We start from the raw sequence: 13109 nt of genomic DNA on the forward strand, positions 1-13109 counted from the left end.
GGTATGTTTTCCCTGTGTTTTATTAACAAGCAATTTATGTAATGAATAATGTGAAGAGGGCAAAGGTTGGTGAGTTCTTAGTTCTATAGGTTGTGGTGACACCTGCTTTTGCTGCTGTGATCAAGCGTGGTTTGGAGCTTTAGTTTATGTCAAAGAAGGAATGGGAGAAAGCGGGATACTGATTTGTGATTTTTGGGAGTCACGATTTGGTGGTGGTGGAATCTGCATTGTTTTGGGCTGAATCATTTGGCTAAAATTGTAGGTGAGGGGTTGCTCGTTCGGATGAGTCCTTACAACAACTTGTAAGCAGCCTTCACTTGCATGGGGTGGGGAGGGAGGGTGTTTCTGTGCCATTGGACTTTAGACCAACTTTGAGTCAAAGACTGTTTGTAACCCTTTCCAATAGCTGCTGTGCTGTCCTGGCATCAGATGTAGGAAATGCTGGTTTAACTTTCTGTTTAACTTCATTTTCTTTCACAATTCCAGCTAAAAGTTAGCCCTGAGGATTCTCCCTCCTGCCTTACTGTTTGACTTTGTCTGTGACAGTTTGCAGTTGCATCCAGACTATAACACTATCACTTCAACCTTTAACATAGCAAAAATGGAGAATTTCTCTTATTTTCACATGAGCTCTTCATTTCTCTCTCCATTTCTACTGAAATGTTATCATCTTCCATATCTACATTTACAGATCTGAAGCGTCTCTTGGAGGAGTTCTTTCTCCTTCCTCCGTTCACGTCCCGAACTAGATCCTAATAGCTCTTCATTTATAACATCTGAAGTCTGCAGTGTTTTTTTTCTCTTCCACTGGTATCACAAAAATCATTGTCCTACCTTTGTCATCTCTCACCTGAGTTACTGCAGCCTTTTCTTTGGCTCTCTATAGCTCATCTCATCCTATTCCAGTTTTAATATTGTATTTCACGATGATGGAAGGTGATCTTTCCTTTCGTTTCCGTTGTGGGTTGTGTTCTTTGCTTCTTCCACGCTCCTCAGCATGGAAGCTAATCTTTCTGCGAAGAATCCAGTTCTCTACCATTAGTCTCTCTGACCTTCAGAAAGTTTGTATATATTTAAGACTAATTTGTTCCCCCTTGGAAAACAAAACAGTTCTCTGTATTAAACTCAAAATTTGGCAATAAGTCAACAGCATGATCTCATATTTTTTTGTGACTGCTTCAGGGAAAATGTTTTAAGTATAGTTTAGAGATTTAACAGAGAACTGCTTTGGTGTAGAACTATCTTTAAAATGTTTGGGATTGGTAACTGCAAGGAACCTGGGTATTTGTCTTTTCCATCCATCAATACGTCAGTGTCATGGTTTCTCTCCCAGGCCGCAGTACCTGAGCTGTGGTATGCTGGGACCATTGGTCTTGTCTGTGACTTGCTCTGGTCAGCCTCCTTTCCTGGAGAGGAAGAAGGCGATTCGAAACCTAGATGTGGGCGAAATGAATTGTTTTGGAAATGGCAGCAGCCAGCTCTCAGCAGCTCCCTTCTCCCAGGAAACACCCAGATCTTTCCTTCTCCGTGTCTGAGTGTGAGCAGTCACATGCGGGAGAGACTTGAAGGCCCTGAGAAAATTGGTGGCCAGAAGCTGACTGCTGCTGCTTCTGGAGAAGGTTGTTCAGCCCAAAGTCTTTGCCCTGAGGGTTGTCAAGTTACTCATGGTGGGAGAGATATATAAAGGATGTAGTGTGGACCTACTGAGCCTGGTTTGGTCTGTGCATGGGCTATGGACTCTGTATGGAACAGGTCTAGTTTTCCCCTGAAGTGCAGGTATGGCAGGTTCTGTGGTGCAAGAAAGGAAGCCATACTGTGGTGTCTGTGCCCGTGAGAAGAGCCAAGATCTGTCCATCCACAAGGTCTGGAGTGCTAATGTTATAGACAAGCCCTTCATGAAACAGGGTAAATTACCCCATGCAAATCTTGGTGCTGCTCTACGCAGTTGCATACACCCATAGCCTGAAGTGTAAATGTTCTCCCTAGTGCTTTCCACCTCTGCCTGGCTGTAATACCCTGTCTTTCTCTTTCCCATTGGTTAATAGTTTTGCTTTTGAAGCACTTTGAATCCACATTAGTTTGTGGAGAAAGACATCAGCAATGATAGCTAAAGAAAATTCTATTAGGTCATTCCTTTTCAGAACATAGTACCTGTCTTCTAAGCTCTTTGCGGATGTTAGCCAAATAATCCTTTTAATAGCTTTTGTGAGTTAAAAGGGTAGGTAACTGTCATAAGGCTAAATGATTGCATAGATTAATTTACTTGTGGCCAAAAGAAATCAATTGTAATTTAAATTTTAGTCTCTGGACTGATTACACTACAGACATCAACTTTCTCCTTAGGAGTCTCACTGTGTGCGTTGAAGTATATGTCTGTGATTGTATATGGATCTGGATTAGTTACAGATTACCAAGAGTAATGTGACTGAACATTTCCAGTTTTAAATCTATGGCTGTACACAAGCTCAGAATACTCAGCTGGTTGGCCTTGTTTAGATCTATAAAGCATCCATTTATAACTTGAATCGTTGTAATTCATAGGGTGTTTGGATGTGAAGAATTATTTACCAGTCTTTAAGACTGTGAGTCTGCTGTGAACCATGTCAAAGCAGCCGCTGAAGGCAAAGGGAACCAAGAGGGCTGGGCCTTAATGATCCATAGGATAAAGCAAAAAATCTGAAAGATGATATGAGAAAATTCAGTGATTCCGGAGACCATTTTTCTTAATCATGATTATATTCAGTGATTGATATACACTGTACTGTGCCTCTGAGCAGAGAGGGGTGGATTAGATAGATGATTGAGAAGGATTCTGAAGGGACCTACCTTTGTTTTTCCTGATCAGAAGTTACTTTGGGCTACAGTCTGGTGAGACTATGGTGAGACTGCCATAAGGTTGCCCTCTGCAATAAAACTCTAGTTGTAGCGTTGTTAGCCAGATAACAAGAAGTCAATATGTATTTACCTTTCCTATAAATATCTAACCTTTTTTTTAATCTTTTGTTTGTCTGTCCTACAGAATGGTGAATAACACTGAAGACCCCCAGGAGGCTTTATAACGTCCCATCCCCATGTAAAGTATGCTCAGAACTTTTCCAGTAGTGTAAGTACAAGACAAAAAAAAAAAAAAAAAAAAAAAAAAGTCAGTTGATGAATGCTTAAAAGTTTGTTTCTGTTGATTTGTCTAAAAACAGCAGAGAAATGATTACAATGATTATCAGCAGTTTGCTAAGTTGGAGAGTGCCACTTGTGTGGTATTTACAAGACATTTAAGGCATGGAACAGTACAACCTAATTCTTCACTTGGTTTGGCTGATACATTATTTCTGCTTTTGTGTTAGAGAAGGAGAATCATACAATTTTTAGAGTCTTAATAGTGCCCTTTCTTTGATCAACACTAAAAGTTGGACATGGCAGTCTGTTTCCTGGACATACTAGATGCATACACCTAAGCTGTACAAGAAAGCTTAATGCCACTACAGACACAGTGAATGAGGATGAGTACAGCATAAAGGTAGTATTGTATAGCAAAAGCAGAAGACCAAGGGCAGCTAATACTAGAGTTGAATGTGTTGATCCAAGCCACAACCACTGGATCTTGAACCCCAGTATGAACTGAATTCAAATTGTCTAAATCTCATGCTTAAGGCCTGTTACTTTGTTCTGTTAAGTGACTTCTCTCATAAGTCTTGAATGTAATTAATATCTGTCATGTCACTTGGGTAAACAAGCAACTGAAATCAAAGTTTGAAGTTTGTCAGATTGAAAGGAGTCCCATATCACTGTCCCCGCCATACATCTTTTATAGGCATGACCAAATGTCTCTCCAGGGGCTGTCAGATTCTGGAGATACTTTGAACTCCTGATTTCTGATTGTACCTCCTGGCAGACTGAGCTAGAAAATGAAATCCTGTCTACAGAACAAGTAGCAAGAAACAGGACTGATGCGAATGTAGTCAAATTTGTCCCAGATGGATTATCTCAAAGGTGCAGAACGTGTAGCTGGTTCATGGGCCTTTGATAACATGAGGGCCGATACAATCACAGGCTTTTTTACAGTGAGTTGCAGCACAGGGTAAGAGTTGATCGAGGCACAAGGTTTTTAGCTTCTCCACCAATGTATTTCCAATAGGCCTCTTGACACAACCTTTGAATAATTTTCTACTGCTATTGGGTTAGTCTTTCTTTCAATATCAGCAGTTTCTTATTTTGTGGCCAGTCCCACGAGACTCCTCCTATTCTTTCTTTGTAACTGGAAACATGTTAGATTTTAGTGTTAAATAGTCACCATCTGAAATTGTAAAGTTCTAGTTCACAGCGGAAAAGAAATTTGGTGGAAAGGCCACACTGCCCTGTACATCTTTATTATGCTGGCAATTCCAGGTTTGCAGAATGATCTTAGTGCTCCTCTGTGCTTTGTATGAGCACAAGGACAGTCTGTCAGCCTCAACTCTGATTCAGACTTTTTCCATAAATCTCAAAGCTGTGAATTACACTGTTTTAATTTCCTGTGTTTTATCCAAATTTCAGTCATGTTCTGCCTCTGTGCAGTTTCAGTTTGATGTCGTGTTATTCTGCTGCTTTCTGGGATCGGTGTGCAACGTTGATGGGTGCTGTTAATCAGCTGCCATCCTCTGTTAGAGAGGTAGCCGCTTTTTTGATTGATTCCAGGATATGTGTAGTTAATACAGACATTGAGAATGCAATGTAGGTATGAGTGAATGATTTCTGACTGGGTGAAAGCTGGGGTGAAATAATTTGAAGGGGATTAGAAAGTATTAAATCAGAGGAAATGGGCCAAGATGACCCAGTTAGGTATAAAGTTTTCAGATTAAACCACAGATATCTTTTTAAAAGGATAAATGGGCTTCATGGTTATATAAAAGGAAAGAAGAAAACAGCCATAGAAAGAAAAAAACCCAGGTGTGACAGCACACTAGCTAGGTAGGATCAGTTATGAAATGACGACCTGTCTCATGTGCATCTACTTATAATGATTATTTAAAAGAAAAAAGAGAGACAGAGTAGAGAAAGAGAGAAATAAGTGTGCGTGGCCTAGGGAGAGCGGAACACAGCTACCACATCTACAGTGAAGACCAGAGCTAAAGATGCATTTTGCTGTTTGCTTTGGTCACCCCTCCAAGTCAGGAAAGAGTTGCTCCAAAATAATAAGCAATAGGAATATGAGAGTTTTGACTTAGATATTGCTAAAGATTAAAATCGAGCACAGTTGCTACCCCCAGTTACATGCTCTCCCGTTTCAAAGAGAGGTAGCCACTCCCAAAGCAGGCAAGATGAAGTAGCTTATAAAGCAGCATTGGAGATATTTAAATTTTCAGCCTAAAATTTAAAGTAAACTGAAATTAAGACTGGTTTACATTAATAAATCAGTTTGGAAAGTACCATGGTTTGAAAGCAGTTTGGTTCTCGCCACCGTGGGGCTGTGTACTCTGTCAGAAGAGCAAAGCAGGTAGCTGGCTGCATGAACCATTTCACCCACTCGATTTTCATCAACAGCTGGATGAGAGCTGGAGCTCGGGAGGAATTTGAGGCATGGTGTGAACACAAGACTTTTGATTTTAGTCTCAAAGGAATTATAGATCTGAAACTAAGTCCTTTTGTGCCAATGCAGATATATCTCCATTGGTTTCCCCATAAATATAATGGGAGTAATTATCTACTTGTACCTCACAGGATCACTGCAGTATTGATTAATTAATATGTGTTAATGATGAGATATGACCATCACTGTTTGTGTTGCATGTTTCAAACTACCTCTCAAAAATATGATTTCTGATGGAACCAGACAGTTTCAACATTCCCATTTAAAGTTTACCTGTATTACCAGGTCGTTGCTTATGAACCAGACTGCCAGCAGTGACAGAGCTATCGTGGGAGCAGGCAAAAGCCTTCTGACTGGAAAGAAAATCAGTTTGAGTAATGCAGATAAAAAAGAACTGGGTTGAAGTCTTTTTTTCAGAAAAACAACAGAAAGAACAGAACTAGTATCTGAACGATCCTGAAGTTGGCACACGGTGCAGGACAGACAGAGGAATTAGAGTGGTTTAGAAAGTTACTGTCCATAGCTAAAAGGCATTAACAGTCCAGCTTCCCTGAAACGTGACACAAAGCACTTTAACTAAACCTTTGTGAAAGGGGCTTCAGCTAGTTTACACTCCTTGTCTTCAGTGACATCAAGGTAGAGTGCAAATAGCAAGGATATTCACTTGGCTTTTTAAGCTTCCTCAACTGAAACGATGTCTTGTCCAAGCCCTTACTATTGCTTTAAGAAAACCAGGTGAATTACTCCATCGTTCCATGGGCAGCTAAGCCAACCTGGAAGGAATCGAAAAGAAATCTTGTCCCCTATGCTCCTCTTAGGTTTATATGGCCAAATCATCCTGTCCCAGTGTGTTGGCTTGGTGGTAGCAATCATCAGCGCATCAGCATCATGAGCTGTGCTGACCCAGGCAGAGACTAGCATTGGGCTGGTCGAGCTGCTCATTTTCCTGCTGAGCTAGTGAACTGGTTTGTGGAGATTTCTACCCCTTCCTGGCACTGTGCAGCCCCTCCTGCAGTGGCGGTGGGCGCTCGGCTCGCTCACCTTCCCTCATACATCTGCAGCCTGAGGGCTTGCATCTTTAGAAGAACACCAGGGCCTGCTCCAAGTGGGTCACAGGAAGATTTGAATTTGCTCTGAAGAGGCAAGCTGAATTTACTCCATGCAACACATGAACAAATGTACCTAATTAAGGCCTGGGTTACACTGGCGATGTTTGATGCTTTAGGAGCACTAATTAGTATGGGTGTGGGTTTCTTTAATGCTTTAAAAAAGAAAAAAAGTACAACTCTTAATATGGAAGCAACTGCGGTCAAAAGCCTGTGTTTTTGCCATTAAAATTTATATTCTTCAAGGAGTGCTGTTATCTGTCCCTGAGTTGTTCTCCCAAGTATAATCTGTGTCTTTACTGAGAGTGTGTGCCAATAAAACTGCACTTGCAAACTGTTTTCTAGTGGAAAATTTTTTGCTTTGTAGTTAAGCATGAGATTAGGTGTAGATAAATTTCAATTATTTGCTGGGTTTGGATTTTACTTCTCTGAAACTAACAAAATTTGCTTTTAAGAAAATTGCCGATTGATTGCCGATTGCTACCGTAGGTGATGGATTCTGAGGGAGAACGGAAGTGCCTGAAATACTTCTAAATGTCTTTTTACCCATGGAAGAGAGAGAGCCTGTTGGTGGCACCTTGCCATATCTGATGCTGTAGATGGACCCTGTAGGATGACTGTATGCGTGTGAGAAAATACTCAGATTTTAGCCTGGCACTGCCTCCTTGCAGAATCCACGTGTGACTTTGTACAAGTCATTTTGTCCTGTTGGAAAACTAGTGCACCGTGTTTGAGCTCCTGCTCTCAAAAATCAGCGTAATGCCACTTTTCTGCCTCGGTGGGGTATTCTGTAGAAAGATATGTTTGACCTGCATGGAGCCAAATACTTAGCAGACGTAACGCAGAACATTTTGAGATGCTGTCTGGATTTTAGTAAAGAAGTGGAGGAGACGGAAAACGGCGATACAGCTATGCCAGGAATCTCAATGGCTCTAAATGTGTGTCTTGCCAGTCTATAACTGGGTTGAGTACATCTCACTCGGTTCTTTTGCCACACTGGCTCTGTTTCTTCATATGGGTTAAAGAAAATACTTCAGTACCGACACCTAGTTAACCACGCAACTCAAACACATAAGTCTTTTTGTGACTGTTACAGAGGTTGTATACCCAAAGTTAAGTCTATGGGTCCCAAATGGAAGATCTCCTCCTCTGCTCTTGGCACAGGGCTGGGCTTTGGTCCCTACTTGGGCGCTCAGCCGCCACTCTGGCCCTTCTGAGTGTCCATTAGTCTTTCCGATCCCTCATGCTGCCCTTGAATCCAGCCTCAGAGTTTCAGTTCCTTCCTCATTGCTGTAGAATTGCAACAATAATAGGAAAGCCGGATTTGAGCACTAGGGAACATTAGGGTTAGACAGATAAAGTGTCGCTGTGAATCAGTCTGTGCCTTGAGCAGAATTCAGAAGTACCTGGCTCCCAGCCCTGTGCTTAGTCAGAGGTCAGTCCCTGGTGTAAGACTTGGATTATGACAATAATTGGCATTTATATTATATTTTTCCCTTGTACGATTGATCTCAAGTTCGTCTCTTATCCAAGGATGTAAAAAGGATACTGTAAAGGAAAGCAAGTTACTCGCCCAAGTTGAATCAGCGGCAAAACCGCCAGTGTTCGCTTACTGCCAGTGTGCTAGTACCCAATAAGCAAAATTTGTGACGAATTTCAGAGGCTCGGTGGAGGAAGAGCGTATACAGAACAAGTGAGACTGGATTTGGGGCTCTTTAACTAGCTCAGAAACCTGAGGCCTCCTGAAGAAATGATATGTTGATATTCTGCTCTCAGCTCGCCTTCTATAATTTGTGTAGCGGTGAGTATTTGATTACGTTGGATTTATTTTCAGAAGTTTCAGGCTGCTCTTATTAACTGTCACCATTTTGATCGAAAGCGTATGGCAGCGTTCTGCATTCAGGAGGCGGCGTTTTGCATTCACAAGCAGCGGCAGTGACGTTTAACCTCGATAGATCAGCTTGTAAGCCTGATTTCGCTCCTCGGCGCAGCGCGAGGCTCGCGCCTCGCTAGGATGAGAGCCGTCATTAGGAGCATTACGCTGTGTTTGCGAATCAGGATGAATGGGAGTAGGGCCCTCTTTGAAAATCAGGAGTGCGAGAGGCGACGGCAGGAGATAATTAGGCTAACGTATGGATAGCAGTTGCGCTGTGTTCGTTGACATGATGAGCACTTGAGGCCTGATTTTTTTTTCTTTATTTTTTTTTTCCTTTCCTCCCCCCTTCCCCACCCCTCTTGAAAAACGGTAGGACTCCACTGAAGATCCCAGAGTTACTGCTGATCATCGTAAGTGATAGCTGGGATACGTCAGCTCCTTGCGTTGTGCCCCAGCGTTCTTAGCATCGACTGCTGTTTTGAAGGTGGCTTTGCTTAATGTGGCATAAAGCTCTGGGCCTTTCCGAAGCATCGAGATGGGCTGGGAATAAAAGGAGTCGAACTTGTCCAGTAGGAACAGAAAAGGCTGGAGCCTGAGTTTCAGGAGACTGGGTAGTGTTACACCCTAAATATGACGATTTAGTTCCAACAGCACCTTAAAGCTTCGCGTGATGGGTAGCAGGCTTAGCGTCTGGACTGGCGTGAGTGCTCCCTGCAATGGTTACGCTGGGATATAGAGCAACTATTCTGCTTGCGAAACGGTGATAGCTCAGAAATGCCCACTTTTGAGTGTCTCCTAAGCACGAGTGGCATGCTTTGGGAGGAGTAACCGGGTTGGATGAGATGGAGAAGAGGAAGGAGCAGTGATAGAAACCTCTCTTGGGTGCTTGGATCTCAAAAATGTATGGAGAAAGAAAGATTTGCGTAATATAATGTATCACTAAAAATGAGACTGGCCAGCTGGAGGTGGAGGGTGAGTTTAGTTACTGGTTCTCAGTGAAGGTGTCCGAGTGGCGGTTCATGTGAATCAGGTTTTTGGATCTCAGGCCAGTTGTATAAGAAATCATATTGCCTTTAGAAATAGCAGGTGTGAGGTTACATTCTTGCTTGCCATCTAGATCAGAGACCTCACGTGGAAGGGAAAGGTAGCAGCCCTGTCATATCCAGCGAGGATCCTCAGGGGGCCACGTTGTGGGGATGGGGTATGGGAAGGCAGTCCCCCTCCTATCTCGGCTATACCTTTCTAATAGCTGGAGGACATCAGTCTCCACAACTGTTCAGCTTATTGCAAATCTCACCAATACCGCATGCGCACATTCACAGCAAAAGACCTCAGCGGCTAAGAAGGTTCGAGCTGTGAGAAAGTCTGTGATGATTAAACCACGTGTTTTAGTTAACTAGCTATAGAGTCACTTTTTGCTGTAGTCATATGGATAAATTACTACAGCTGAAAGGCCGTAATTTACACAGCTTTCACTCCGGTTTTCTTCCTATATTTAAAGGACGGGATTATATTTAAGGACAACCAAAAAGAGATGAATTGCAAAAAAAATGAATAAAATAAATTTATAAGATTACGTATGCTGGAAATACCATTAACAGGACAACGCAGTGCTGTTAGGACAAATTGTTAGGACAATTGATAAATTGGCATTTATCTACATTGTGTTTGCCACAGTTGACGCGACTCTGTCAGAACCGTGCTTAAACCAATTTCCAGACCTAGGATCCTCTCCTGAACATTCTGGCTCTAGCTCACATCCATATTAGGCAGATTTTATCGAATATGAGTTTCATAACAAAAAACGCAATTGTTTAGATAAGTGTCTTGAGGTTTGCAGAGCTTGTTAGAGCAGTGAATTTTAGTCACGACTTGGGGAAGGATCTCTGCAGTACTGCTAGAGCATGTTCTACTTGTATACGGTGAGTAGGAGAGAGAAAAATGATTTCTTGTGATCATTAAAGAGTCCAGAGCCATTTTCTTAAGTCTTAAAGGTGCTAGGGCCAGTGTTCTGGCTATGTTCCTAAATGGCTAATTGAATTGCTTTGAACTTCTGCAAGTTCAGTTGGACGTGGAGTTCATATCCACTTGCTTTCCTGGGATTACTCTGCTGTGTTGCACCACCTAGAACGTTCGTGTCGGGTAAGTAGTTCTTGTGTCTTTTGGGCTTGGGTCGTGGGAGTAGATGAGGTCTGTATGTGAAGGTGAGGAAATGATGCTGTGTTTTTTCCTTTTTTTTTTTTTTTTTTTTTTTTTTTTTTTTTTGGCGTAAAATTATTATTTTTAAATTTTTTTTTTTTTTTTTTTTTTTTTTCAATCAGTGGCGCAAAGATAACAGAGTAAAAATCTTTTTGTATCTGGCTATGTACTGCCCAGGTCTTTGGCAGCTACTTTTTAAGATCGGTACTTTCAAAGTGGGGAGCTGCTTCTCTATCTAAAGGGAGAAACTCATAAATAAATCAGGCTTGAGGCCTTATGGTGGTGCCACAGGACAAAGCAATGGAAGTGTGAGCAGTTTCCCCCCTGTGAGCAGGGGGGAAAAATGATGCTGCAGAAATATCTGCATCTGATGGTCGGGACCTGCTGGAAGTTTCATATCTGTGGATTTGGAAGCAAATATAGTTCTTTTATTATTCAGCTCCTTACAGTTCTCTCTTCAATCTGATTTTTGGGTACCTCAGGTTCCTTTTGGATGAGCCAGGAAAGATAAGCATGAAGTTTTAATGCCTTACAGATACTAAGAGGCAGTAAGTGGAATTGTGCCATCTTACGTGGGGCATGACTGCCAACGTAATGCAAGAAGCGTAAATAGGCTTGATATTTTAAGCTACCTTTTTCTATCAGGATCTAAATAACTTTGATTCCTTTTAAGGATTAGATTCAGTTGCTACAAAATTGCTCAGTTTTAGTTTTGAGCTTAAGTTGTGTTTACAAAGGTTTGGCTTTCAGCATTTCAGGGCAAAAAGCTCAAGGCAGTTCTGCCTTGCCTGGCACTTTTTCTTGGATGCAGTCTCAAGCAAATCTGACAGCCCAACATAACTGGTGAGGGGTTTGGTAACTGATTAGAAGATGCAGCAAGATGATTCTAACTTGATCTTCTAGTATTGAGAATATGTTGCTACATGGACAGCAATTTGACACAGTTTGACCACAGTCACTGCTCTCGGATGTAGTATTTGCTATCTTTATTTTCTCCTGCACCCCCTTAGTCGTTCTGCCTGTCCCTTGCTTGTTTTGCTTCTTGTTACTTTTGCAGCTGATTGTATTTCATAAGGAAAAAGAGGGGGAAAGCAAATTGAATTAAAGCTGGCTGGAGGAGTTCAGGAGAGTAAGAGGCTCTTACAGCAATATGGTGGGGGTGAAGTACGAGGGAATATCCATTAATTAATGAGGTGAATGAAATTATGATGATTTGAAAATGGCTGATTTACTTAACTGCTTTGTAAATTGATTTTTAAACAAGATAAGTTTAATAAAATATTTTTAAAAGAGCAAATAACCAAAGCCTTGTTAGGATAACAGTTCTAAATAATGCTGGTGTGGTTATTCGTTAAAAATCGGTAGTTGGCTCCATTGGGATGTGTTCAGTATTGCCAGGTTATGCAATGCTTGTTTGGGGTTTTTAATGGAAAATTCTCAGTTCCTTTAGTCATTTTTCAAGACATAAAAATCATTTAGAAGTGCTGTTTCCAGATCTCTCAGTTGTATAGAAAAGCACATGTAAATGGGAATGAGAATTCAAAATCCAGAAGACAGGTAAGTGTGTCCAGTATAATATATACTGTGTATGTGAGCACCTGCCCTGTGAGGAACGGCTGCRAGAGCTGGGCCTGTTCAGCCTGGGGAAGAGCAGACTGAGGGGGGATCTGATCAGTGTGTACAAGTACCTGAAGGGAGGGTGTCAAGGGGACGGGGACAAACTCTTTCCAGTCGCCCTGTGTGACAGGACAAGAGGCAATGTGCAGAAGTTGAAGCACAGGAAGTTCCACCTGACCGTGAGGGGGAATTTCTTCCCTGTGAGAGTGACGGAGCCCTGGACCAGGTTAACCAGAGAGGTTGTGCAGTCTCCTTGTCTGGAGCTGTTCAGGGCCCGCCTGGATGCAACCCTGTAGGGAGGTTGGACTAGATGATCTCCAGAGGTCCCTTCCAATCTTACTGATTCTATGATTGTATAAGCAAGGCGGTTTTCACACCTGTACATGATGTTAGTGAGAGCATTAGTGAGATGCTGTATCTGATTTTGGTGTTCATGTCTTTTAAGCATTGAAAAATTACAAGGTACAGGAGATGCCAAAAAGGATTGGAGAGCTGGAAGAATAACCTTGCGTGGATGGGCTTAGTCTTCCAGCCATCCATACAGCTGGCTCACTGGCTTTGGGAGTGAGCTTGTTACCAATATTTTGACAACGTTGACCACATATAATGAATTTTACCTGGTGGTAGGATTGCTGCTCTTCGATTAGTTTCTGCAAGGCTTTTAGTAGTAGTTCATGTATGAACAGGAATCTGTGGACCACAGCTTATTGAATAGCTCGTTCTCACATCAGAAGATGACCTTGTCCTG

General features: G+C 42.0%; 1 protein-coding gene across 9 annotated transcripts in view; it reads left to right on the forward strand.

Moving 5' to 3' along the window:
- HMBOX1 (homeobox containing 1) overlaps positions 1 to 13109 on the forward strand; it is a 94987-nt gene that overhangs the window by 17548 nt on the left and 64330 nt on the right. For all 9 annotated transcript variants that reach the window (XM_085305650.1, XM_085305654.1, XM_085305659.1 and 6 more), the window contains exon 2: positions 3020 to 3103. In XM_085305650.1, the coding sequence (XP_085161776.1) occupies positions 3081 to 3103 (23 nt within the window). In that variant the 5' untranslated portion in view covers positions 3020 to 3080. The remainder of the gene's footprint in view (positions 1 to 3019; positions 3104 to 13109) is intronic.

Source organism: Rhea americana, unplaced genomic scaffold (genome assembly GCF_003343005.1).
Source record: "Rhea americana isolate MKP2758 unplaced genomic scaffold, rheAme1 scaffold_225, whole genome shotgun sequence".
Classification (NCBI taxonomy): Eukaryota; Metazoa; Chordata; class Aves; order Rheiformes; family Rheidae; genus Rhea; species Rhea americana.